At 44.7% G+C, this 23,133-nt stretch overlaps 1 protein-coding gene across 1 annotated transcript in view; it reads right to left on the reverse strand.

Moving 5' to 3' along the window:
• Nucleotides 1-19,573: 19,573 nt before the first annotated feature.
• LOC108081518 (sarcoplasmic calcium-binding protein, alpha chain) overlaps nucleotides 19,574-23,133 on the reverse strand; it is a 137,984-nt gene continuing 134,424 nt past the window's right edge. Inside the window, exons 5-6 of the mRNA XM_041777452.2 lie at nucleotides 20,094-20,246; nucleotides 19,574-20,035 (exon numbers count right to left, since the gene is read on the reverse strand). Coding sequence (XP_041633386.1) covers nucleotides 19,919-20,035; nucleotides 20,094-20,246 — 270 coding nt within the window. The 3' untranslated portion in view covers nucleotides 19,574-19,918. The remainder of the gene's footprint in view (nucleotides 20,036-20,093; nucleotides 20,247-23,133) is intronic.

A 23,133-nucleotide genomic window follows, 5' to 3' on the forward strand; every position in this document is an offset into this window, starting at 1 on the left:
AACCGATCGGTAGGTGTAGGGAAAATGTAAAACTGGGAATGTAAAACTGTAACTGTCAAACTCTCAACATAATAAGTATAGATAAAATGCAATGAAATAATATCTGCAAGGGTATACAAACTTCGGCGTGCCGAAGTTAGCTTCCTTTCTTGTTTTAATATGACTCTCATATAACTGAAGAGTCTGTGTATTAAATTTCCTGAGCACAATGTGAACAAATAACACATCAACTTCATCGGACAGATGAACAGTTTCAAAATGTGTATCGCTTCATTTATTGTGTCTATAAATAATTTAATCTGCCTAACGGAATCAATATTCAACATTGACAAATCCATTAGGCGATTTAGTTGGTCAGAGAATATTTTTCTCTTATTTTCGTACCGCTTGGTTAGAAGGTCCCAAGCGGCCTCATAATTTTCCGCTGTACCCATTAACAGATGGGCTACAACGTTTCTTGCCTCACCTTTTAAGGCTGATTTCAAATAATTGAATTTTAGGGAAGTGCTAAGACTTTCCCTAGAATGAATTAATTCCATAAACAAATCATGAAATATGTCCCACTCTTTGGCCTCACCGCCAAAGGTGGGAACCTCAATTTTTGGTAGGGCCGGTAGTTCTGGGGTGGTGTAAGTACCCTCAAATTTTTCTCCGACCCTCTCCTTTAATTGTTCATTTATCTCAAATGAGATATTTTGAACGTCAAATTCTAGCTCACTCAGCGCTGACTCCAAGTTTAAGCTACATGCTCCTACTTCGTTTTTGCGGTCGGCAATATTTCGCCAGCGGAAATGGATTTTATTTTTCCTTATACGCAAGGTTTCGCGTTTCTGGCTCTGTATTTCCCTATATGTTTCCTCAAGGTAATCCCTAAGTTTCTGAATTTGCTGCTCTAATAACGGATGCTTGTGATCCTCTTGACTACTTTGACTTTTCTTAACTGACTCCGCGATCTTCTCTCGAATTTGTCGAAAAGCATCAAATATTCGGTCATAACTCTTTTTACTAAAAATTCATGGTCTATGGGGCCTAATCCTAACTAGCATTTTGTGAGTGGTTTGAGCTTCTCTCTCCAACTCATTCACATATTTTATTTCCTGACTTGACAATACTACATCTCCATTAAGGATTTCCCCACAGACCTCATTAATTTCTGACTGCCTTTTCAGCAGGCTTAAAATTTGCTCGGACAACATCTTTTTTTTTTATATATATCAAAATTATCTTACTATTATTTTGTTTAACTTATAATTCTAATATATAGTAAATTTGTGTCTTATCTTTTTCTGCCGCTGTCGTTGTTGCCGCTGCCGCTGTAGTTGCTGCCGTCGTAGTTGCTGCCGTCGTAGTCGCTGTAGTGGTAGTCGCTGCCGCTGTAGTCGCTGCCGCTGTAGTCGCTGCCGCTGTAGTCGCTGCCGCTGTAGTCGCTGCCGCTGTAGTCGCTGCCGCTGTAGTCGCTGCCGCTGTAGTCGCTGCCGCTGTAGGCGCTGCCGCTGTAGTCGCTGCCGCAGTAGTCGTTGATTTTCTTGGTGCGGCTGTATTTGCCACCGTTGTTGAATGATTTTGCACTGCTTCACTTTTCTTCTTTTTCCGCCGAGCACTGGGAGTTAGATGTTGTTCTTTTTATTTTTATTTTTTCTTTCCAATCTTTTTTTTTTTTTACTGCACTTCTCTTCTCTTTAGCACATTCACTACTGATGTTTTCTTTTATTTGTTTCAAAAAAAGGCCTCAGTACGCCTCCTAACCATATATTTCAATGGTATCACATTCACTACTGATGTTTTTCTTTATTTTCAAAAAAAAGCCTCAGTACGCCTCCTAACCATATATTTCAATGGTATTACAGCAACCTTTAGCTATGTCAAGCTTAAATGGTGCTTCAATTTAAACATAAAAAACTCTTTTGTGTCTTTTTGTTTTATAATATTATTCTCTGTTCCTTACCACGGGTGGGGGGGAAACAAGAGATCTTTATTTTTGCCGCCTTAATCTTTTAAGGTGCTGGTTTAAAACTCTGAACCTCTTACCACAGGGGGAAAGTTGCAGAGCGGTCGAAGGACCAAAATGAAAGAGCATTCCAAATAAATGAGAAGTCTTCATTTGCTGAGTTAATATTTCAAACTGATTTTATTTCATTCAAACCCTAGCTAACATGAGAATGTACATTGTAGATCTTAGTTCTAGACCCACGCATCGGACAGTTGCCGATCGTGAGAAATATTCTAAGTGCGATAAGGGTGCACATTGTCAAAGCGATAGCACATATCTTAAACAAACCCAGACCGCTCACAGGAGGTCATATTTCGGGTTACTTGTTACATAGGCTCAAGTGGCGGTTTCAAATAGCTATGCACACAAGTGCTAGACAGTGCACTGTGGCCGGGACTTAATCGCTAACAGATGCTTCTTATATATAACCGTGTTCATGTTTGAGCAGTTGTTATTTTTAAACGCGTTTCTAATGACAGCAACAAACTCAAGGAGATTTGTAGACGTTGATTTACGTTTCATAAAGCCATGCTGTGAGGGGGACATTATTGAGCTACATTGGTGCTGAAGCTGAGTAGTAATTAGGAATTCAAATAATTTGGGAATCGCTCTAAGTTTGGCTATACCTCTATAGTGTTCAATATTAGATTTACTGCCCTTTTTCTGAAGCGGAATGATAAAAGATTCTTTCCAAACTTCGGGGAAAAACGAATGCTGAAGTGATAACTGAAAAAGTCTAGACAGGGGTCTACATAATGAGCTGGCACAATTTCTCAAAACGCAGCTAGGTTCAGGATCTGGACCAGAAGAGAAGGAAAGTTTGATTGTTCTGAGATTTTGAAGAACATAATCTTCACTGATTACAGGCATAAAAATGCAATTGGAGTGCGGGAGTGGAAAAGAATACTCTAAGTTATTATCAAAAATAATTTGTGAGTATGTAGTTTGGTAGAATTTTGCGAACAGGTTCGCGATATCAGGCTCATTGGAAGCGGAGGCATTATCGAAATGAAGGCAGGATGGAAACTGTTGGGATTTCCGTTTCGAGTTTACGAAAGCGTAAAATTGGTTTGGGTTCGCCTGAAACTCGATTTTACACCGATTTAAGTGGTTTCTGTAGCATTCAGAATTGTGTGCTGGGAAATTTGTACGAGCAGTTAAATATCTCGAATGGTCGACTTGAAGAGAAATTTCTGGTGAAATGAAGGGACATACATGTCGAAAACTGAGTACATTATTTCATAGAAACGCTTAACAATGTCTGAGGGATCCTCTGTGGAGTTCAAGAAAGTCCAATCCAATTCAAAAAATGTACTGATAAGCAGGGAGTCACTAGATAGCCTATAGCCTAGCCATAACTAAATCAGTGAGGGTCTACTGGATTCCCAGCCAGAAGGCATATACGGTAACGAAACCGCGGAGAAACTTGCAAAGGAAGGCGTCGGACTGTCGAATGAAAGAGCATAAAACGTTCCTGTCTCCATAAGAACGCTCCAAAGCGAGCTAGAGAGACGGGCATGCGCTAAAAGCAGGTGGAGGAGTAATTTCACAACCTGCAGAATATCTAAAATAATTTGCAAAGAGCGCAACGAGAAACTCACTCAATATGTACTGCAACTTCCAACAGGTCACTGCCTGTCTGCTGCACATGCAGTCAAGCTGGGTACTACCGATAACGCCAAATACCGGAAATGTGATGAAACTGAGGCAACCTTGGAGCATCTGATTTGCAAATGTAAGGCCTTAACGAGGACAAGAATGAGATACCTAGGCTCTTCGATTCTGGCATCGCTAGAAGATGCTTCCAGGAGGAAGCCAGGCGGACACCTTGATCTTCAAGGACCTCGAAACTCGCATAGTCTCTAGGTCAAGCCAAAAATTTCCCGTACAACTAAGGGCCATATTGGCCTATGCGTGGCCCCATTAGGGCTGTCCGGTTGAACCTAACATAACAAAAATGGTATGACAAGCTGTGAAGCTCATTCAATAATTTTCAATTTAGCAACAATGGTCTCTGCTCAGCTGGTATAATTCTAACTGAGCGTTTCGAAATCAAACGAAAACTGAAAAAATTACTGAACATGCAAACCATCGTACATGAGCCCAAAAGGAGCTGCAAAGTACAATCCAAAATTGCTTTACTTCGGCCTTTCTACTGAGAACTGGAACTGCCTCCTGGTTTATTTGTGCTCCACCAAACTTCCAAAGCTGACGCTAAATGGCCAGAACTTGATTTCTTTTTAACGGCGCGCCATACAATTCTAAAGATCATAGATTCTATACAACCTCCCACGTTAAACCTCCGTCCGTCCGAACCGACAGTATCCAACACGTTGCCACGAGTACTAAATTCCTATATCGTACATCGCATCCAAAAGATACGATTTGTGTTTCACATAGAGCAATCCAATATGTACACGCTTCCTATAGATGACGGTACACGATTACTCGTTTTACATCTAAACCAAGCAGTTGTGAGTAAATTTCCAAAGGGGCGCTTATTTTCAAGAAGCAGTGTGTTTCCATTACCAAGCTTTCAATGTTCTGTACGCTCTTTGTCCCTCTCTCTCCGAGTACCGATTTACATTTAATCAATAAACTTTTTGATACACGTCGCGCAAATCCGAAAAAAAACTTTATAATTTTTTTACATGATCAAGCATTGCATTCCTGGTTTGCCATACAGAAGTTGGGCAATTTTGAGACAATTTGTACCGACACTTGGTCGTCGGGGTTCGTACAGAAATTTGCATGGGTCTGAGCCCCTGACGTTTCCAAAGTACCAAGTGACAAGAAGCGGGTCAGATTACATTCAAGTTTGCTTAATTTGTCTCGATTGTGCCTGTGGGAAGAGAATTGTCGCACCGGTGATAAACTGTATCGCCTTCTTGATACCCTGTAAGCTCTGTCGACGATTCGATGGCATTGCTTCGCATGCGACTCCTATTCTGACTGCTTCCTCCGCCTTCTCTACAGGGCCCTGAGGCGCTAAGCCTAGGTGTGCCTCCATTGGCCTTTGTAGGAGTCCCTTCTAGACTGCTAGCCCTCGTGTGGATGAACTCCAGGTGCTCCTTGAAGGACAACCGCGTGTCGATGAGGACGCCCAGATACTTGATCGCCCGCTGCAACTGTTCGTGGTCTCTCCGACCATAACGCTGGCTGATTTCACCACTTTCCGGCTCAAAATCAAAACGGGTTTCGTATTGTTGGCCGCCAATTCCAGTCCAGCGACTGCTAACTGCACTGTTGGGAATTTGGCCATTTTTATTGTATTTAGTCAGTTTATCAAACTTTTAATATTTGCAGGAGAAATTATCGTTATATGTATATTTCTCTCTCTAATTTTGACCGGAAAAGATCGATTCTTAATGATCCAATTGCAAACTGCAAGAGTGCTAAGTGCTTGACGTGCTAAAGATAGCTTCATTTCTTGTTTCTGAATTAATAAATAAAAAAATAATATTAAATTGGCTGTGGAGTCGCTAAGAAAAATATAATGTGTTGTGTACGCTAATTTAGTTATGTGATTTTACGTCAGCCCACCGAACGTCAAAAAGCCTTTTGTCCCATATCGTTATTAATATTTTCGGTAAAGAGACCCTGGATTGACTGAGTTATATCCCAGCCGTCGAGACTACTTTACAGTTACTAAGTTAATTTCTTTTCGCCAATAGAATTTGATATTTATTTATTTATTTGTACGCTGTATGCTTAATTCTAAACTAAGCTACAGGATGGATACCAGCCATAGCTGCTGTGGCTTTCGGCAAGAATTTGATACATATTGGAGAAAATGAAATTATCGTTATATTCTGAGAAAGAAAAAATTAAATCCCTTAAAAAATGGCGGGACATATTTCTTTATCCAAATGTTGGCGGATGTAGACTTTTTTTTTGCTATTTTTATACCCTTGCAGGGTATTATAATTTCAGTCAGAAGTTTGCAACGCAGTGACCCTATAAAGTATATATATCTAATATCCTCTTGATCAGCATCAACAGCCGAGTCGCTATAGCCATGTCCGTCCAAACGTCCCTCAGTTTTAAAGCTATCTGAAGGAAACTTTGCATATAGTCTTCTACATACTCTCACTGTTATATATGTCGGAACGGGCCGGATCGGACGACTATATCATATAGCTCCCATAAAAAAGATCGATAAATTTTTAGAAAAAAAATTTTAACTTTGTTGTTTTTCAACATTTTTGCATCATATATAATATTATATCATACCATATCATTTTTGTATATGGCCATTTTTTATTATTTCAGAATATCGATAAAAGTTTTATGACAATCGGACGACTATATCTTATAGCTGCCATAGGAATGATCGGGAAATTAATAGAAAAAAACTTATTACTTCACTGTTTTTCAAGGTATTCTCATCTACTCTAAGATATATGCTTATTTTATTATTTCAGAATTTTGTTATTAATTTTATGAAAATTACAATTTGCTCCATCCACCAACGGTAAACAGGAATAGAATCGAAGTACTTGTACGGAAGGGTCTACACGCTAACCTTATGTCTCACTACAGCTCTGATGACCTGACTGTGGTGATGCTAGAGAGTGGGAAAAAGCGCCTTTTAGTAGCTTCTTGTTACATGGCACACGACAGGGCGGCCCCAACAGAAGAACTCATGAGCTTGGTAGAAGCCAGACCGAAGGAACAGCAACTGCTCATGGTTGCAGACGCCAACACGCACCACTGCGTATGGGGGAGCCCCGACATAAACGTCAGAGGTGAGTCCCTCTTAGACTTTATACTCTCAACCAACCTGATTATAGCAAACTTGGGGGAGGAACACACCTTTGTAGGTCCCACTTCCTCAAACGTGTTAGATCTTATTCTTGTAAGGGGACAAGGTACTATGGTATCAGAATGGAGAGTCCTTGAGAGACCATCCTTCTCAGATCATAAGTACATGCGGTTCCAATACGATTTCGAAAACTCTCAAAAAAAACTTGTCTTCAGGAACTGGGGAAAGTTCAAGGAGACTATCGCGTTACGGCTGGCGACCTCTCCGGGCATAGTAGAATCCCCGGAAGACTTAGAAAAGTCCCTAGAGACCCTTTCCAAAGAATTGCTAAATGCGTATCACGTATCAAGCCCAATATGAGACACGAGAAAGAGGACCAGGCCACCCTGGTGGAATAAGGACCTTTCACTTCAACGAAACAAACTCAATGAGGAATGCAAAGTTCTACAAGACTACAAGAAGGAAATACGAAAGGCGCAGATAAACTCATTGAAAAACTTCTGCTCCAATATAGAGACTGCCTCAAGAACAGCTAATGCATGCGCATTTCCCAGGGTGGCCTGAGGTATCCGATGCGAATAGAAGCACCAGGACCTAGCAAGTGAAAAAGAGCATTTCTCAAAAGATCTAATATCCTGTAGTAGAATCCACTGGGCTATAGACTCCTTTGCGAGGATAAAAGCACCAGGACTAGATGGAATATTCCCAGCCATGCTGCAGGTGACCAAAAATGTAATGACCCCATGACTCTACGCAATATATACAGCTTGCTTATCCAATGGAGAACCTCTCGGATCGTCTTCCTGCCCCAATCAGGAAAGTGCAGCCATGTGAGCCCCAAGGATTACAGACCGATAAGTCATTTCTATTTAAAACGCTGGAAAAGCTGCTGGACTTATACATCAGGAACGATGTAGGAAGACTACTGTCGACCAACGAGCATGCCTACTCAATGAGGAATATGCACTCGGAGTGCATTTCCGGGGAAGTTCAAGAACGTTAGCACGGACGCAATAATGGATCGCCTAGAAGCGACCAACACGCCCCCGCTATTAACTTGTGGATAAGAAATCTTATGAGTTGCCGGCGGGTAAAATAAAATTGGGGCACCTCTTCCATGGTGAGAGAAACGTATAGAGGCACGCCGCAAGGTGGGGTCCTATCGCCCCACCTATGGAATCTGGTGGGTAGACGACCTAATCCAGAGATTCGAGAGGGAGGCACCAAAGATAACAGCTTATGCGGATGACATAAACATAATTATCACGACCCTCAGCTCCATCATGGAAACAACGCTCAGGGAGATATGTGAGAAGTCGGAGAAGGTAGGAGTCAATATTAATGCGAATAAGTCGGACCTCATTCCCTTCACCAAGAGATACAAGGTGCCGCAATGAATCCCGCCAAATATTAACAAAACCAGGCTGGTTTAACATGGCCGATCGCTGGCCGAAACTGAATGCGTTCCAAATGGCTGGGGCTCCTCTTATATAGGGTCCTGGCGAGGTTTAGTGTGACCGACGTCCGGGAGGAATTTGCCATTTGTGGTGTGGCTATCCTTTTGGGACAGTGTGACCCTTTGCGTCCACTAGATGCTTACCTTCGGGATAAACTAAAGAGACACCACCACCACCAGCGGGACTATGTGACACTCACCTCACGCGGACAGAGAAGAGTGGCGCCCTTGTATGACGCTCCTTGTATGGCGGCTAGCACTAACGCGGGCGTATAATATTTTAAAATTAACAAGTAGTGTGCGGGGGAGCAACGGGGGCAATGCGCTTATGCCCCGCGGCTGCTCTAAATGCTATTTTGGACATAATGAAGATACAACTGTTCGTTACGGATATTGCCGCGCAGAGTATATTAAGACTGAAGGCAAGTAATTGCTGGATGGAACACACTCGGCGACGATTTTTCAGGCGGGTGTAATCGCCATAACGAAAGCAGTAGGGCTTTCAATACGGCAAGGACTTTGCGACGCCAAAGTACGGATCTACTTGGATAGCCAAGCGGCTATCAATCCCTGACAGCCATGAAAAAAAACCGACGGATAGGAAGAAACAGAGAGAAAGCATCCTGTTCGCTGCTTGCGGGATCACACTGCGCCCTTTTGGCGTGAATGTTTTATATCTTATTCCGGCTATGACATATATGTTTTGTACAATATTGGAGTGAGTGAAAACACTGTCTGTCAAAACTGGCAATAGTCCTATCATACTCAATTTTACTGTGCATAGAAAAAAGTGTACCCATTTATAGAAAAAAACGTGAATTGGTTGCTGTTATGGGTCTACCACTTCTACGAAAGTCTACTTTATATAACAACAGAGGTTCTCCCGTTAAACCCCATATCCAATTTGTAACCTCTGCATATGTGTAAACAAAGCTGGCCTCGGGAATCTCGCAGACCAGACTATACCAGAGGATGCGATGAAGGAACTCATGCCTTTCTAATTAGCATCGATCAGAATTCGCTGATAGACGTGCTTATTGTTGTCTATTTACGCCAGAAGGGCGCAAATTTCTCAGCGGCAATGTATGCGGCCAGTCTTCCATCGGTATTTTAAAGCAGCTTCCATTTCAATATTTGAGGAAAACCCCTTGGCAAAGAGACTATATTCGGCTGGAGTCATTGAGGTCCTATAGCTCGAATCTTACGAGCAGAATTTCTTGCTTTTAGTCTAGGTTATCTGGCTGGCGAAAATCATCCAGCTGAACCCACCTCGAGGGCTCCGGCTGGGCAATTAACACTATATTATCGTTGAAAACTGAATACAGTACCAGTTTACTCTTCAGTATGGACGAAACAAGCCAACTAACCGGGGGTGGAATATCAGCCCAAACGTGTGTGGAAGGGGTGAATCCTACCACCGGCTTGCACGGAGGGGAGCAATGGGTCACAGCTCTAGCATGACAGGAGGAGGTCGTCCCAGTTGTACTGCTACTGGCACAAAAACGACTCAGAGCAAGCTTTGCCGTCGTTGACAATAAAGACACAGGCCTGGAAAGCAGGCAGCTCACACCAAAGGAGGAAAAGCCTTCTCCGCTAACTAGTACTAGGCACCAAATCCCGCGCAGGGACGCGCCAAAACGGTCAAGCGAGGAAATGATGGCGAAGGCGCACTATATGGCTGTCCTCAAGGTCCAAAGCCGGCTTCACGACAAGGCTAACCTCTCTCAAGAGGAGAAGACAAAGCAAGCCGAGGATCAAAGAGGGCAGGATACTCTATGACAAATTACCTCACATGGTCTCAACGAGTGGATTTGCCACCAAGGTAAAGGAGATGCTTGCCAGTAAAAGCAACGCTCCGCCGAGAAAACCACCAACAACGCAAGAAGCAAGCGGCATCGCGGGCCCATTCAGGCAAGCGAAGGAGACGTTGTGGAGTAGTGGGGGACAGTGAATTAATCCCATTCATACCGAAGGCGAATTAGCATTCGACCTTCGTCGAGTGCAGACGTGCTTACGGACGACCGCTACGCGGGGTTTATTCTCGAAGTGTTTTTTTCATGGTGAAAAAGTAAATTCGGAACTCTAAACTACGTACTGTCAGCTAGGCCAAGCCCTACAGTGCGTATGACATACGGACACTAGTGCGTGAGACGTGTTTTTGAGCTGCAAAGTTCATTTATATGGTGCCACGCGTAACAAGCTTAAAATAATGAGCGGCGATCAAAAGAATGAGCGTAGAACCTCTGTAAACCAAAGAAACGGTGTTTTCACTTATTTCTCAACTCGCGATAACGAAGCAGAAAAAACGTCTACCAAGCCCAACCCGGCTCTACTGACCGCCGACGGCACGAGAGCGCGCTCTTGCTCTCCCGCCCTACTTATTCCAGCTTCTACTTCTTGGAGCTCCCAATGCCAAACCCCACCACCACCGGCTTCGCTGGAAGACGTACCAACAACAAGCAGAGCTGCAATTTCTGCAAACGCATCAAAAGCAACAGCAACAACTAAACCAACGACCAATATTGCGAAATCGGTGCCAACGGCCGCAGCGCAAAATACAATGGTAACAAAAACCGTGAGCTCCGATAAGCAACAAGCGGTTCCGGCCATACAGACTGTCATGGATCGCTACATCCAAATTAAGCGTAAGCTTAGCCCCCATAACACGGTTGGTAACAAACCTAAGATCAACCGTGTCACCAAAAGCTACGACCCAAACAACTCCAACAGATTTTCTCCGCTAGCAGCTGGTGAGAATAATGAAGCAGAGCTGGAGCAGGAGACTCAAAAACAGCCAAAGCCCCCATCTATATATATAAGGGAGAAAAGTTCAAACGCCCTGGTCAACAAAATTGTTGCGGTGGTCGGGGACGGAAACTTTCATGTTGTTCCGATTATTAAAGAGAACATCTGCGAAACCAAAGTTCAAACCAAAACAGAAGAACACTTTCGAGCTGTGTCTAATTACCTGCAGGAAGCAAAAAAGAGCTTTTACACCTACCAACTAAAAAGCAGCAAGGGACTGCAAGTAGTGCTGAAAGGAATTGAACCAGATGTCGCCCCCTCCGAGATACTAGAAGCCCTGAAAGGCAAGGGTTTCTTTGCCAAGAATGTTAGCAACATTATCAACAAAAACAAAAAGCCGCAACCTCTTTTCAAAGTCGAACTTGAGCCAGACAGTAAAGCCCTAAAGAAGAATGAAGTTCACCCGATCTACAAGTTGCAGTTCCTACTGCATCGAAGAATCACCATGGAAGAACCTCACAAACGCAACGGTCCTGTGCAATGCACAAATTGCCAGGAGTATGGTCATACAAGGACATACTGCACCCTTCGGTCAGTCTGCGTAGTCTGTGGTGACTTCCACATCTCCGCACACTGCCCTGCGAACAAAGAAGACCCCAACACGAAAAAATGTGGAAACTGCGGAGGAAACTATACAGCTAACTGCAGAGGCTGTGAGGTCTACAAGGAGCTGAAGAGTCGCATGCGAAGAGCGACTGCTACACGCCAACAAAATACACAAAATGTGTATTTTAATTCAAAAACTACTCCAGATGTATTTTTTGCCAAAGCAGCCAGATCTTCTTTTGGTCCGCTAAATGCCCCCACAGGCATCTCCTACGCCGAAGATCTACGGACAGGTATGCAAAATACACTCCCCTCAAACTCAGTAAATGCTCAGCAAGCCCCAGGGCAGCCACAAAACAACCTGGAATCCATGATGGTGACCATGCAACAAAGTATGATGGAACACATGTCATTTATGAAAACGACCATGCAAACGCTCGTCCAGAATCAGAATATGGTGATACAGCTGCTCGTAGCACAACAGTCAAAATAATCAATGTCAAATCTACGTATATCCACGTGGAATGCCAACGGCGTCTCACGGCATAAACTTGAACAAACACAATTTCTAAACGAAAACCACATCGACGCCATGCTACTGGTTGAAACGCACCTCACAAGCAGATACAACTTCCATATAAGAGGTTATACCTTCCACCGCACAGATCATCCAGATGGTAAAGCCCACGGCGGGACCGGCATCCTTTTCAAAGAACGCATCAAACACCACTTCCACCAAAGGTTTGCAACAAATTACCTGCAAGCTACGTCCATAAAAGTGCAGTCAGGTAACGGCAACCTTTGCATTGCTGCTGTCTACTGCCCACCTCGCTTTACAATCTCTGAAGGTCAATTCATGGATTTTTACAACTCACTTGGAGATCGATTTATAGCTGCAGGAGATTACAACGCCAAGCATACGCATTTCCCCTGGTAGCCCCACATATTGGCCAGCAGACCCCAGAAAGATACCCGATCTAATTGACTTCGCGGTGACAAAAAACATTCCACGAAATTTAATAAACGCCAAGGCCCTTTCAGACCTTTCTTCAGATCACTCGCCGCTGTTGATAACCCTCCTTCAAAGCCCAGAAACTACGGATCGCCCCTATAGGCTGACGTCGCACAGAACCAATTGGATGAAATACAAAAAGTATGTGAGTTCCCACATTGAGCTAGCCCCCCAGCTCAATACTGAAACCGACATCGACTCCTCCACCTCCGCACTGGAAGAGGTACTTGTGACTGCAGCCAGAATCTCAACACCACAACAGACGGATGTGCAAAAAATCAAATTCAAAACGAACCAGCAAATTGAACAGCTTATCCAAGAAAAGAGGCGTCTGCGACGGGCGTGGCAAACCAATAGATCGCCATGCTCAAAGCAACGTCTAAATGAAGCCACACGAAAACTAAGCCGGGCCCTGAAGCAAGATGCCGAAAAAGCACAATTAAGATATATTGAAAAACTATCGCCAACCAGCCCAAAGCATCCCTTATGGAGAGCCCACCCAAATTTAAGCTCACCGGCTGAAACCATCACCCCGATAAGAAAGTCATCTGGTTGCTGGGCCCGCAGCGACAAAGACAGAGCCGAAACTTTTGCCTCACATCTCCAGGGCGTTTTCCAGCCGAACCCTGCTGCAAATCCATTTGAACTACCGCAAATCCACACTGAAACGGAATCTACTCCAGCATCATTTCGTCCGAACGAGATAACGAAGGTCATCAGGGAACTGAAGCCGAAAAAGGCTCCCGGCGATGACCTAATAACTCAAAAAATGATAATTGAACTTCCGAATTGTGCTATTGAGGTCATCTGTAAAATCTTCAGTGGGATCATAAGTCTCGGCCACTACCCAACTAAATGGAAAAAATCTATAATTATAATTATACCGAAGCCCGGAAAAGACCACACGATTCCATCATCCTACCGACCAATAAGTCTACTATCATGCTTGTCCAAGTTATTTGAAAAATGTCTACTAAAGCGCATAATTCCTTATCTGGGAGCTCACAACATCATCCCAGCTCATCAATTTGGCTTCAGAGAAAAACATGGAACTATCGAGCAAGTTAACAGAATAACATCAGAAATTCGCACAGCCTTCGAGCATCGAGAATATTGCAGCGCGATATTTCTCGACGTTTCTCAAGCATTCGACCGCGTCTGGCTCAACGGCCTCATACACAAAATAAAAACACTCTTGCAGGTATACACACACAAATTACTTGAGTCGTATCTCTACAACAGAGTCTTCGCAGTGAGGTGCAACGCAACAACATCCGGCACCTATTCAATCGAAGCTGGAGTCCCACAAGGAAGTGCACTTGGGCCTACCCTATTTGTTCTATACACAGCGGATATCCCCACAAGCGACCAGCTAACATTATCCACTTTCGCTGATGACACTGCGATCCTCAGCCGTTCCAGATGCCCAGTCCGTGCAACAGCCCAGCTCGCCAACCACCTCAAGGTAGTCGAGAAGTGGCTATCCGACTGGCGTATCAAAATAAATGAACAAAAGTGTAAGCACATAACGGTCACTCTCAACAGACAAACATGCCCCCCGCTCTACCTGAACAGCACACTGATCCCCGAAGTCAACGTGGTAACGTACCTGGGCGTCCACCTGGACAGACGCCTAACATGGCGAAGACATATTGAATGCAAGAAACTTCATCTAAAACTAAAAGCCAGCAGCCTCCACTGGCTCATAAACTCCCGATCGCCCCTGTGTCTGGACTACAAGGTCCTGCTCCACAACTCCACACTAAAGCCAATATGGACGTATGGCTCCCAGCTCTGGGGGAACGCGTGCAGTACCAATCTAGACATCATACAGCGGCCCAATCAAAAATCCTGAGAACTATCACTGGGGCACCATGGTATATTCGCAAACGAACACATCCACAGGGATCTCGGCATTCCTGCAGTTAAGAACGAAATAGAAAAACAAAAAGCGTCCTACAAGGAAAAACTCTCCACCCATCCAAATCCTTTAGCAAGGGACTTGATACGAGTTTCCAGAAGAAGCCGCCTACTACGTAACGACCATCCAACCCAGCCATAATTATTCAGGGCCATTTACTCTGTACCAGTCTCATGACTGCTAGTTAGGTAGTATTGTAAGATTTGATACACTTATTGTTAGTCTCATAAATGAGAAGATTCAATAAATAACAGCAAAGCCTAAAAAAAAAAAAAAAAAAATACCGAAGGCGAAGGTACTTTTCTCCATTGCGCTAAACTGCTTTCGCGCCAAAAACCCCGACATTCCGACAGCAGACCGGAAGGTCTAAGCCCGATACCCAAAGAGGGTGGCCAGCGTGCAGTTCCCAGATAAATAGAGATGAAGAGGATATCCTGTAGCCTGTATATGGGAATTTGGAGAGTGGCATTGGTTGTCTTCCTGCGCCTTTAAAACCGTCACTCCGGGGACAAGGATGAGCACACCCTGCAGGCAGGCGAGGTAGAGAAGGACCTAGATCTGCACACCATCATAGACGCCGCCCAAGAAACGCTAGAAGAATCGGAGGATGAGGAGGAGAACGGTAACGTGAATGTCATTGTCAACCCATCGGGAGGTGAGTAAGGTTGCTGCAGCTCCTCCATGAAAGCAAACACGCGTCGGCGGAACTACTAATTGCCATAGAGCATGGATCCATCGACCTAGCTATGGCCCTAGAGCTATGGATTGCCTCAGCCAATACCATTGCCCGACTAAAGACCTCATCATACAATGTGTCTTATGTCTTATTACAGGACGGATGTCATGACTGTAGTAAAATGTGAGTAAGACATAAAAAAGTCACATTCTCAGGGACTACAAGAAGGAAATACGGAAGGCACAAAGAATCTCGTGGAGAACCTTCTGCCCCAATATCTAGACACCCTAGAAACGGCTAGACTACTGAAATTGTTATCGAAGTCAGCTTAACCGCGGCGACAGTCTGTGGAAGGAGGGCAGTGAGGATCACCAGGACCTAGCAACTGGGGAGAACACCTCCCAACAGATCTAATATCTTCTAATAGAATCCAATAGGCTGTAGACTCTTTTAAGGGTCTTAATTCACCGGGACTATATGGAATATTAGCAGCCATGCTACAGGTGATCAAAGAAGTGATCACCCTATGGCTACACACAATGTACACAGCTTGTCTATATCCCTATCCTCTCGAATTGTCCGTGGGTTTGATAGTCGGTGGTGTTTAAAGGTGCGACGGTCGACCAGACTTACTTACATACTACGGTCCGGGTGCCTTGGACTGTTATCCGCCGCTTATTGGATGCACAAGTGATGGCCAGCGCTTCGGCGGCAAGGGTGGGGTCATCTCTGTTAAAGAGGCCCTTTCCCCACTTTCTCTTCCTCCGTAAACTTTTATCTTACCGAGTGGCCGCCCACACGAAATAGCTTGTCACTTCAGCTGATCGACGGGTCAACTGCTTGAGACAGTGCAGGAAAGTACGAAAACCCCAAGCCTGCTGCTGATAAAGTGCAAGCAGGACTTGCAGAGAAAGCCCATTTAATGTAATGCTGGCTGACAAAAGCTGAACGTCACAACGTTAACTTGGGGCAGCAGATTCAATACCCCTCCGCTATGCGGCGCACCCGAAAAGGGGCTCTGGCGACAGAGACTGGGCGCTATAGCCGCCATCGTGCAGCGTCTATTCCACAAGTGGCTCCAGTAGCAGCTGAGCCTTTAAAAAGGGCTCAAATAGGAATGTGTAAAGCAACAATCTGGCATTGAAGAACGAACTCGTCAAGCTCAAGGATCTCGAACTGGCAATCCAGTAGCAGTGGTTGATCACCGCCACCACAAACCCCAATACCGGAGAGACTACGGTCCAGGGTTATCAATCGTCCCCGAAGAGCCCAAAGACTGGGTCTTCTTCGGAAAAGGCCTCCCCCACGCCACGGAGAAGCCCCCGAAGCCGACCTACGGAGCGGTGGCGGGCGCTAATGGTCGTAAAAAGAGCCAAAAACCTGACAACCTGAGCCCCAAACCAGTGACCACTTCCAGTGGCGGCAGTCTCCTGCCCTCACTCACACCGGACGTGGCGCTAAGGATCAAACGGGCCCTCCGGAAGCGGAAGAAAAGATATGCTCTCATCTTAACCCCGTCCTCTGAGTCATCTTACAGCTAGATACTGTGCCTGGCGAAAGCCGAGAATGTCTCCTCGACAAGAAGGACAACAAAGGGAGTCCTATTGCTGGAGATAGCAAACCCGGACCATGACGCAACAAAACTCATGGATGACATCGGCACAGGGGAGACAGGGTTTCCATACGGACAGTATAACTCCAGTCTGTGTTTGTGGTGCGCGACCTAGATGAACATGTCACCGAGCTTGAGCTTGCTGAAGCGCTTTCCTTCCCACAGCACACTTTCACTCGGGCTGGAGCAGGCTCAGTGGTCGATCTCACTTTCGTGAGCGGCTCCAGAGCCACCAAGTGCGCGTGGGAGCTCAGCGACATATATAAAGCCAGGGACCACTTATCGATATTCTCGAGCCTCGATACGGACCACGGCCGGGTCAGGGCTACAGAGCAGACTCCCTGGATACCAAGTTGTTTGCTGCGGGAATGGAGACTGTAGAGACCTTCGGAGACGCCGAACAGATGGCAGATGACATCATTCTGCATTCGGTCCGCAATGGGTGTATGCAAACCAAAAGACCCCACAGCCGCCACCGTGAACCGGTATTTTTATGGAACTGGAAAAGGAGAAGGTACCAGTCAAGTCGCAGAGCTCTCAAAGCCGCTATTCGGGCGAGCAAGTCCTGATGCTTCGTGAAACTCTGCCACACGGCTGACCATGACCCCTGGATGCCTTTAAAACGATGGAGTTGCATGATGGAGGCGCTTTCCAACTTCGGAGTCGCCCCATACCTGCTAAGGCTGATGCGCAATTACCTCGCAAACCGCATATTCGAGTTTGAAACCATCTAAGGTGCGGAAGCGGTGGAGCTCTCTTGCGGAGTGCCCCAAGGCTCCGTTCTTGCTCAGTTGCTTTGGAATGCGATGTACGACGGAGTGCTTCGCCTTCCTCTGCTCGGACGCTCCGAGCTAGTGGGCTTTCGACGATATAGCGGTGGTCGTGGTGGAGAAACATCTCCATAATGAAGAAGTAACCTGTAACCATTGCGTCGAAGTTATTGGTATATGGCTAGCCAGTGTCGGACTGCAGCTAGCCCCGCAGAAGACAGAAGCGTTACTAGTAAGCAGCAGGAAGAAGGTTGAAGTCGCCAAAATCCAGGTGGGTAGCTCTTTGATCAGCTCATCCAGAGCCATCAAATACCTGGGCGTAATGTTGGATACCAGGCCCACCTTCCGCGAGCATTTGGCGTACTCCAGAACCAAGGAGGCATCCTCCTTCAGGGCACTGTCCCGGATCATGATCAACCACAGAGGGCCTAAACAAGACAAGAAGCTGCTCCTGACCAGCGTGACGAGGGCAATAATTTTTTACGCTGCCCCAGTGTGGGCGCAAGCAAACCCTCGTATAGTCGGGAAGTGAATGCCACAAATCGTCTAGCAGCTCTACGAATCAGCAGTGCATACAGTAGGGTGTCGGATCAGGCGGCTCTTGTTCCAGCCAGGCCAGGCCATGCCAGCCTATTCGACCAGCTACATCTTAGAGCCCTCCCACCCTCTGAGAAAAGATCAGCGCGCACCGTAGCCAAGGTGACCACACTGGAATCCAAGGAACACCGCTGGGATACAGCGAGGAAAGGCCGGTGAACCTACCGGCTTATACCCAGGCTGGATGTCTAGATCGGAGGGAAGCGCGGCCAGACGAACTTCTTCCTGACCCAGATCCTGAGCGGTCATGGGTGCCTCGAGGACAGCGAAGATTGCACGTAGTACAACGACGGAACGGTGGAGACCGTCAAGCACGCGATTTTTTCCTGCAGCCGGTTCGCAAGGGAGCGGATCCACCTCAAGTCCTGCCTGGGCTCAAATGTCTCAGCAGCGAACCTGGTAGCACTTATGGTAGCCAGCGAAGCCCACAGACAGAAAAGAAATTTCGCATGACCAGGCTACGAGAGGAAGAGCGCCTTAAGAATGGCGCTCCAAGCTAAATGAGGGTTCAAGCTTACGCGAAGCATTGATTGTCTCCACGGCATCATCCAAGGACATAATAAAAACAGCACAGTCTTCAAAATCTGATTCTGGGACGTGGGTGTAAAAAGCTTAAAATCTCCTTTCTACATACAAACATCCGCAGAATTGTTTACTTTCCAAAAATTGGCTACCCACTTGGCTAAGATTGTGGCCTGTTTGAAATAAAGGCCTAATTCTCCAATGTCCGAAAATCTCACTGACTTTGGGTTCTTAGCCCCGGGCATTTTCCAATCAGTGGGCCACTCCTTGCAGTGTTAGCCTGAGATTAAAGAAAGTCTCAGGTGACATGGTTTTATGATCCAACTGGTTCGTCCTGGCGCAGACGTCAAAGTCAGATTGGCAGGCGTTCTCATTACACGTGACGTCATCAAAGGATAGTGGTGAAGAAATTCGCCTTCCAATAGACGCCCCAACAATCATGATTTCTCTTTCATTAATCTGACTGACATGTTTACTAATTATCTTATGCCTTCCTGGATTGGATTGGATCCGATCACAAAATGTTCGATATGTGAATATTGGTGGATCTTTCAAGTTCTGTGAGTCGCATCGACACGTCGTTAGCAAAGGCCCTCAATGTATGGGCAAGCCGTTGTTCACCACTGAGATCAGCTCAAAAACGTTAAAGACGACCAGATGAAAACCCAAACGCCATCGAAGCCACGTGCAGAAAAGTTTTCAGAATGCTCATTCTGAGCAAGGAAGGCAGAAATATCCATAGTTCAACAACACTATATAATAAAAGAACCTAACTTATTAAGGTAAGTTTTTAATCTGAAAATAAAGTCCAAAGACTTTAATTAGGAATCGCGACGTATCAGGCCCCAACAAAAACAATAATGGAAGTCACAATAGAATACAAAAATATAATTTGCCTAGCTATAGTTTAAATATTCATTTATTTTGTATATTATGTTTATTGCAACTTTTATATAACATAACAAGTAATCGAAATCTTGCAGGAATTGAGAGAGGTGCATTACTTAAGAGCCATTTCAGGAGAGCGAATCAACATCTTAACTTATTTTACACTTCTGAGAGCAAATATAACTTACTAATTATAAAACTTTAAAATTAACGAACTGTTCATCTGACGATTCTACACAAAATGATTTGAATGTTTTATATCTATATGGTAATAAATTTAAAGTCATAGTAATTACAAATAAGTCTAAATAAAATAGTAGTTGAACAACAGCGAAGACAATTAAATGTAAGAAAATATTTATAATGGTCCAAACAGATTCACCGCTGGATGATTATCGGCTGTATTGCCCAAAAATTGACCATAAAGTTCTTTATAACGATCTAGTGATAGCCCACCACGTTTTCGATCTTCATCCTGCAAATAAGAAGATTAAATAGTTATTTGCAAGTATAAATTATTGATAGCAACTCACGTTTAACAGTGTTTCGAATGCTTTGTCAATAGGTGCAATATCGTCGATGGCTACTCTAGTTATACAGTTGTAGCGGTATTCCTTTACGCCAACAATACCATCACTATCTATATCGAGCAGCTTAAAGTTGGATTCAATGAATGCACGCATTGCCTGTAAAACATTAAAAATTTTATTGATGAGTTTAGGTACCTTTCCTCGTACATATGTAGGGTGCGTTGACCGGCTCGAGGTCAGTTGATGAAATCAAATCCCATTACCTTTTCTTTGGTGTTTTTTCGGCTGCCGTCTCCAGATCACATATACTAACAGTTTGCATTGACGCATTCCGTAAAATATATGTTTCTTTGTTTTATAATAATTTTATTTATGAATTATTGTTAAAAGTCTTTAAACTGTAATTCTAGTTGTCGACTCTCAGCGAATTTACCACGAGCCCGCCAACGTACCCTCCTATATAATTTAATTAAACAAACAAATTTTTGTAATCTAGGTAATATGGCAACTAAATATACAAAATCAATTATTCTTTTAATATATGTACTACGCAGACTGACAAAATTAAAAAAAAATTCCAGAACCAAGACTCGGAATATACTTTTTCTAAGGGTTTTTTCCTCAAAACCTGAGGTATAAGAAACTATGGTTTGCTTTGCGAGCCGCGGTGGAAGATGGTGCATGCGCGACTCGTTGGGTCATTGTATCCACGGATGGAGGAAGATCCCGAAGCTCTCGCCCACCTTTAATAGTGCTGGCTGGCTAAATGGTGTCAAAATCATGAAGTGCATGGATGACCCGACGAGAAAGTGGCTGACGCAAGCGGTCTGCCAATTGCAGGCGCTGTGGTAGGGGGTCAAGCTGGAGGTGATGGACAGGGAGCGAAGTTACTCTTCCCCATCGCAATCCAAGGGGACCGGGTGCTGAAGTTGTTGCAGCGTCAGAATCCGGATATACAAACCGCGGACTGCAATTGGACTGGAAGTTACGACCCCATCACCCAAGGAGGGGGGCAAAGTGCAGTCCTACAGATAAACAAGGAGGCATATACGGGAAGATATCGTGGGGCATGGGCGATAAGGATGTTCGCACACTGAAGGCAGGGGTGGTGGAGACCTAGGTCAGGAAACCATCGTGGAAGCTGCCCAGGGAATCCAGCGTCATTCCCTGGGCAGTCCGATAAAGGAGACAACAAGGACAACAAGGTCGCCATGGAGCAAGGATCCGCCGACATAGCTTTGGTCCAGGAGCCATGGATCGCCTCAGGCAATGCCATCGCCGGACTGAAGTCCGCAAATTACAATTTGCTCTATCCACCAATGGTAAGCAGGAATAGAACCGCCGTACTTGTACGGAAGGGTCTAGCCGCTAAGATTATATCTCATTACAGTTCTGATGACCTGACCGTGGTGATGCTAGAGAGTGGGAAAAAGCGGCTTTTGGTAGCTTCCTGCTACATGGCACACGACAGGACGGCCTCACCAGAAGTACTCATGAGCCTGGTAGAAGCAAGCCCGAAGGACCAGCAACTGCTCGTGGGTGCAGTCGCCAACGCGCACCACTGCGTATGTAGGAGCCCCGGTATAAACAACAGAGGTAAGACACTCTTAGACTTTATACTCTCAACCAACCTAAGTATAGCAAACGTGGGGGAGGGGCACACCTTTGTAGAACCCACCTCCTTAAACGTGCTAGATCTTACTTTTGTAAGGGGACAAGGTACTTCGGTATCAGAATGGAGAGTCTTGGAGAGACCATTCTTCTCAGATCATAATTATATAAGGTTTCAATACCCTTTCGAAAACTCTTAAAAACAACCTGTCTTCAGGAACCGCCGGAACACTAACGGGAAAGTTCAAGGAGACTATCGTGACACCTCCGGGCATAGTAGAATCCGCGAAAGTATTCGGAATCAGGAAAGCAGCAGAGCTTGCGCAGAGCATAAACCGTCCACATGAGGCGGTCAATTTGTTCGTAGACAGTCAAACGGCGTACATTTATTTTTTTATTTATTTATTTATTTAATTATTTATTTATTTATTAAGAAAAGCAAATATCTGCCATTTAAAATGCATATCCTTACCTCAGACCGGATAAGGAGTGTTTTTTATTGATATGCTCCGACTCACATCAGGTGGTCAGAGGCAAGGATAGGTGTCTTAAAATATTATTTTTGTTAAAGTCTAATGACATTTCAAAATATAACAGAGAGTACATGTCGTTGTAAAGCGAACATAAAACGAGAAAAGGATCGTGTACCTCGAAATTAGTTTTACAAATATCCAAAGCTATAGGCCGAAAGTAACGTGATGGCCTAGAAGATTGCTGGAAAAAATATATCCATTTATTAGTTTATGCAGGATTATCACGCCATGGCAGGTCCGACGATCCTTAAGAGAGGGCAGGTCCAGAAGGCGTAGTCTGTCGGCATAATGAGGAAGGTGGCGATGTGGGTCCCAGTCTAGAACCCGAAGAGCGAACAAAAGGAATTGCTTCTGTACCGATTCGATAAGGTCCTGATACTTTGCGTATTGGGGGGACCATACACACGAACAATATTCGAGTATGGGCCGAACCAGAGATATATGTGTAGGGATCATCGAATTCCTTAGACCATCGTTTTATGAAAGCAAAGACACACTTTGCTTTACCAACAATTATACCGATGTGATCGGTGAAGCTCAAATTATGGGTAAATAGAACACCAAGATCCGTTACAGAATGGATACGTTCAAGAACACTCGTGCCTAAGAAATAGTTAGCATGGGAACAATATCTTCGGTAAAACGACATGTACTTATATTTAGAGTTTTTAAGAAACAATAAATTGTGAGTGCACAAGGACAACATGTTGTTTAAATCAGCTTGTAAAAGCTGAGGAGAGTCAGGATTCACAAGAGGCAAACATTGTTGAACGTCATCAGCGTACATCATGACAAAAGAGTGGAGAATAACTTGGGGCAGATCATTTATAAAAATGCCAAATAGAAGAGGACCGAGGTGGCTCCCTTGAGGAACACCAGAAGCCACGTGAACAAAGTTT

This window comes from Drosophila kikkawai, chromosome 2L (assembly GCF_030179895.1).
Source record: "Drosophila kikkawai strain 14028-0561.14 chromosome 2L, DkikHiC1v2, whole genome shotgun sequence".
Taxonomy (NCBI): Eukaryota; Metazoa; Arthropoda; class Insecta; order Diptera; family Drosophilidae; genus Drosophila; species Drosophila kikkawai.